At 40.1% G+C, this 5,888-nt stretch overlaps 1 protein-coding gene across 1 annotated transcript; it reads right to left on the reverse strand.

Annotated features, from left to right (window-relative positions):
• Nucleotides 1-3,048: 3,048 nt before the first annotated feature.
• LOC102198769 (C-C motif chemokine 16-like) lies at nt 3,049-4,311 on the reverse strand. The gene is made up of 3 exons (XM_005751190.1): nt 4,123-4,311; nt 3,527-3,644; nt 3,049-3,376 (listed from the first exon to the last, which is right to left on the reverse strand). Exons 1-3 carry the CDS (start codon nt 4,187-4,189, stop codon nt 3,151-3,153), a joined length of 411 nt encoding a protein of 136 aa, XP_005751247.1. The 5' UTR covers nt 4,190-4,311; the 3' UTR covers nt 3,049-3,150.
• Nucleotides 4,312-5,888: the final 1,577 nt, after the last annotated feature.

Raw genomic sequence — 5,888 nt, forward strand, 5'->3', positions numbered from 1 at the left:
CGTGCAGGGAGGGTGGACACCTGCACGGCATCCGCAGTCATTCCCCGTCCACTTAAAATCTGTACTGGTTCCTGTGATTGGCGTTGTTGGTATGTTGATCTGGCAGCAGGAGAGCTGCAGCTGTGTCTTTGTAACAGCAACCATGCGTTTGAGAAGTAATAAAATAAAGTATGCTGCAAAGCATGTTCATGTCGTCGGTATTGCCGTGGTCATCTACATTTAGATTACCGTATTTTTCGCACTATAAGGCACACTTAAAATCCTTTAATTTTTATCAAAAATCGACAATGCACCTTATAATCCGGTGAATTCTAGTTGTGCTCACTGACCTCAAGCTAATTTTATGTGGTAGACGGCGCTCAAATATCTGTCAAAATATGTTTTAGTATGACTTTGGTAAGCTAGGAACCCGCACCTTTAATGGATTGTCAGAGCATTACAGCTACCATAGTCAGGAGCCTCGCAGAGTAATCTGGGTCCTAAACTCCGTCCGCTTCAGGTCCCAAAGTCAAAGGAACACTGCGAGATCACTGAGTTAAAACAGCCTAAATTATTTCATCTTTAATAAATTAATGATCAGCTTTGTTGCTTTACCACGTGTAACAATTAAGTTTAGCATCCAGGCATCCATGAAAACAATTTATTAAATTTACCGTAGTTAGATGTTAGCAGGAACCATGTTCTGACTGAGAGATTTCTGAGGAAATTAAAACCTACAGCTCTGCTTACACTCCCAACATAAACAAAGAGAAAACTAAACAGCAGTGACGTTTGTAGGGTTACTGAAGTTGGACTAGCTGGTATATAATGATGTGCTACGTGATTGCTAGTGAGCTATGTTAGCGTAACATAAACAGTGAAGCTGGAGGATGAACGTTAACTTTTTTCCACTCGATAAGTTAACTTGAGGGTTCCCGATGGTTAGGAATAAATGCAATGGCATGGCAGGATGCTGTAAACAGACCAAACTTCAGTCAGGAGAAGAAGCGCCTTATAATCCGGTGCGCCTTACCGTTCGTCGACAGTTCACCTTTTGGTCCGAAAAATATGGTAGTTTCTCCAACTGCATTTAGAGCAAAAGGGACGAAGCTTACACTTAAGCATATTTCATATTACCATATGAATTTGTTTATGATGGTAATGCATATATATTGTGTACATACTGGAGGCTGCTCGGTGGCTCTTTTTTCCTCTTTGTTTGTATTTGGTTATTCTTTTTTATATATAAATATATGTCTGGAATGAACCACAATTTGTACTTAGAACAGAACTTGGAGCGTAAAACTCGCCCTAGAAACATTTCCATACATCTATATGATCGCATATAAACTGTTTGCATCTTTGCCAATGAGCGCGCCTTCTCAGGGCCCTTCTGTTTAATTCTCTGGTCCTACAAGTTCAAGAAAGTGATGGAATTTTACTTTAAAATGCTTGGGAACAACTCACCCATCCAATAACAACATGTTAGATACTTTTTTCTTCTTATGTTTTGTAATATTTTCTTTATATATATTTACATATACAAACAGTTTTCTGCTTCTCTTTGTTTCCTCATGTGTTCTGTCTCTAACTGTACATGGTTAAAATTAAAGTTGAAAAAGTTATGCTAGAACTCTAATCGTGTGTATGGATTTCTTTTGAAGTATTTACCATAGAGGACCAGTATGTCCCAATACTTTTGTCCATAATAACTAAAGGCAGCCCCTCCCCCCCAGCACTGAATAGATAAACAGAAGAGAATGAATGGATGGATTACTACTGAAATTTTTCATTCAACATTATACCCAAGTTATCAAACTGATATTATGATTGTAAACTCAAAAAATGAAATTGGTGCAAAAAATAAAATAAATATCCTGACTTCATTCACATATTTTTCTGTTAATAGAGGAGTTACAGCTTCACTGTGGAGGATAACACATTACTGTGGCAAACAGTGCAGGCTTGGCCAACTCCAGGCTTCAATGGCCAGTGTCCTGCAGGTTTTAAATTTCACCCTGGGTCAGCGCACCTGAATCAAATGATTAGGTCATTACCAGGCCTCTGGAGAACTTCAAGACATGTTGAGAAGGTAATTTAGCCATTTAAATCAGCTGTTTTGGATCAAGGACACATCTAAAACCTGCAGGATACCGGCCCTTCAGGCCTGGGTTTGGACACCACTGCATTAGTTTTTGTATTAAAGAGGCAGTAAAGGAGGAATAGGATGTGCTGAAACGGGGGGGCCGAAGAAAAACCATCTCATTGAGAACTGTCAGATCGGCCCACAATAAATCATGTAGGCATGCAGACTGCTGGTACCACTGATCCATTTATTAAACAGTTGGGTTTACTTGTCTGTATCTCAGAGACAAACAGGTCCCTGGCTGCTCCAGGCTGCATGCCAAAGTTTCCTCGGGAAATATGCTGAACTCACAGTTGCTCTCTGAGTGTGTTCATCGGTCTGAATGTTAGACGTGCCCACATTTGTGACAGGAAACCTAAAATCTGTTTACACCTTATAGCATGAGCTACTTTTTCCATTTTGGATTTCAAACCTTCAGAGTTAAAGTGTCCAGACAGCTTTCTGCTGCTCATTGCTACAAATTCACTGATAAAAATTCTGAATTGAAAAATTTCCAGACTTGTTTCTTTTTCATATTATAATGATTGTATTAATAATGCTCTATGTACACCTGAAGAAAGACTCTTTAATTCCCTTGTTGTTTTCTTAAATGTTTTAGTTTTTCAGACTGCATTTATAGCAAAGGACACAAAGCTTACGTCTTCATCATATGGCATACTACCTGTATGGATTTGTTTATGATGGTAATGCATATATATTGTGTACATACTGGAGGCTGCTCAGTGACCCGTGGTTAATATTACAGTTGAAAAGTTGTGCTATAAGTCCCAATGAGTGCACTTCTTTTTATACAGTCAGAAAACACATGATATTTTAATAAGTCAAATATTTGCAGCATTTCTGGATGATTTCAGAGTTTTATAGAGCAATAAAAACAAACAGTAAAGCTGCGATCACTTATCAATGACAAGAAAATAAATTGTTTAAAATTTTAATTTCTATTTAAATGTTTGTGTGATGAGTAATCACTATACTTTAGATTGTCTGTGTGTTTTACAGCACACATCCTGTCATTTCAAGCAGATCTAACAAAAACTTGTTAGTTTGTCTTGATGTTCTTCAGTCACTGTTGATCCTTTATTATTACTTAACTTTGATTCATGGTGACTCCCCTCTGTGTTAAGAGAGCTGGGACGCCCAGTTGGCTCTTGAGGTACAGGGGGAATGTACTCTCTCTCTTGTTTCACAAATTGTTCCATTGCCCACTCCGCAGTCTGTTTCACACAGAAAAGCCCTCTGGGTGTCTTGATCCTGTAGAAAAATCAGTATCATTATTTTGCTCTTATTTTTACAGCTTTTACTGTTAATAAAAGAGTTACACCTTCAGTGTGGACGATCATAAATGACTTACTAGGCAAACATTAGTGATTGTATCAAAGAGACAGTGAAAGACAAACTTACACAAATGCTGGTGTGGGGCATTGTCTGTGAGTTTTCACGATGGACACGATGTTCGCCTTTGGGATCCGTTTGTCAAAGAAGCGAAAACAGCAAGAGTCAGGAGTATTCACTTTCTTAGCTGTAACAGAAAAACAGGGATTACTCAGTGCTGCGTCTGCTTCTAATGACTTCTCCAACATACCAGATATAATTAAGGTTAATGCTCCTTCAGGCAACTAAATACAATTTGTTTTATCTTGATGAAAGATACAGTTTAAAGGCTCCTATTTTATTTCTTGGACCAAGATTATTAAGCAAAGAAATAAAAGAGAAATAGACAGAAAATAGAAAAACAAATTTAAGGAGAAAAAAAATCTGTCTCAATAAAGGACATGCTGGACATGTGACCACACTTTTTCTGCAAGGATTCAATCTGACTTTGAAGAGTGAGAAAATGACAGGTAAGAACTTCCAGCCCACTTGAGATCAACACTGGTCTTCATGGCCATGAACTTATATGAGTTTGATGTCCTCGCTCTGTCTCACTCTGTGTCTGAATGAAGAGAAAGACAGAAATTCAAAAACTGATCTAACACAAGTACAAGTAGCAGACTTACAGGCATCGCTGTGGTAAACGGGGAACAGCATGAGCAGCAGTCCCACTGTCAGGCTGAGAGTCTTCATGCTGACTTCACTGTAGACCTGATGATCCTGATGTTTCAGAAGATGTCTGAATGATCGGTCCGATCACCCTGCTTTAAGTCTCGTTCTCATCTGCATATTGAAACGAATTCTAAGAAAGTGGAAAAATGATCAACAACCCTAAAGGCGGTTAATAGATTGGGGTTTTTCTGTACCATGAGACAACAGGAAGTTTCGGGGACTCAATATATCTGATAAAACGCTCAAACAAACCACTCGGTGTTTAACAAATACATTACGTAATATGCACTGTTAATCAATCAATCAATCAAAGCTTTATTCGCCACTTGCAGGTTGCCCTGCAGTGAAATAACATCTCTGTCATTTAAGCAGATCTGAACGATTTGAACAGAAAGCGCTACACAACATGTTGTTGGGAACGGTCACAAAGTGAATTTTTTTCAAAATTAAATTAAGGTAATCCAGTCTAAATTCTTCTTTTTCTTTTTGAAATGGTGCCATTATGCTGACGGTGGAAACCTAATGTGACAGGAGATTCTACTATCAGTAATGAATGAAAAATTAGGAACTGACTGGACTGGTAAAAGCTGACAAGAGTTGACTGACTTAACACCACTATGCAAGGTTAAAAAGAAAAGAACTGGAGCCTTGTGTGAGCTGGTCTGACTGAGATGGTTTTTCTTCTTTAAATGATCCTTTAATCTTAATCTTTTCTGCAGGATCAAACATCCAGAGGGCTTTTCTGTGTGAGAAAGACTAAGGAGTGGGCATCTGACAAACAGGAGAGAGAAAATGAAACCACTGTTGTGATTAACACATGAAAATCTATCGTGACACAGATGAATGAAAGAATGAGTCACTCCATAAAGCTGCAGAAAGTATTTCAGAAGTTTTAACCTCTTCTGCTAGTGTATGTGAACAATAACTGGTGTACCAACACCACAGTTAAAGTCGTCCACTGCTGCCCAGACATAGAGTACATGATAGTTCAGTGTAGACCCTTCTACTTGCCGAGAGAGCTCACAGCGGTCACAATAATAGCAGTTTATGTTCCGCCGCAAGCTAATGCTAAGTCAGCCATGGAGCTACTCCAGCGCTCAATTAATAAACAGCTCATCTCGGACTCTCTGACCATCTCTCTCTGTCCCTGATCCCTGCTTATAAACCTCTAATTCAAAGACAAAAACCATCTGTAAAAACAGTACGAACGTGGACCGCGGTAGCCACCACAGGGGCATCCTTGTTCAGATGCCCGAACCACCTCAACTGGCTCCTTTCGATGTGGAGGAGCAGTGGCTAACCTAATAAAGAGGCCGGGCACAGCCCGAAAAAGGGACATGGGTCCATCTTCCTGCAGGCCCACCACCCGCAGGAGGCACTGTAGCGGTCGGGTGCAATGTGAGTTGGGTGGCGGCCAGGAGCGGAAGTACTCAACTGGTCCCTAAATGCAATTGACACCCCTTTCTCAACGAGAAGTTTGGGCTTGGTTGAGCCTGAGTGCTGAAGATATCTACCTATTCGGAACCATGGTAACAGGGTTCTGGCTGATCGGAGCTGGCTTGACCCTGACTTATCGAAGAATTAAGAAAGCAGAACCGGCTGTTCAAACCCCCACAAGGCTGCCTGCTGCGATTGGAACGATGGGAGAGGCGTGAGTTTCTCAAAATGGGCTCATTGAGTCAGCACGGATAAGATCTTGGAGAGGCTACGGCTGCTGTGA

The sequence above is a fragment of the Pundamilia nyererei genome, unplaced genomic scaffold, assembly GCF_000239375.1.
Source record: "Pundamilia nyererei isolate P.nyererei 1_Seehausen unplaced genomic scaffold, PunNye1.0 scaffold00303, whole genome shotgun sequence".
In the NCBI taxonomy this organism is placed as follows: Eukaryota; Metazoa; Chordata; class Actinopteri; order Cichliformes; family Cichlidae; genus Pundamilia; species Pundamilia nyererei.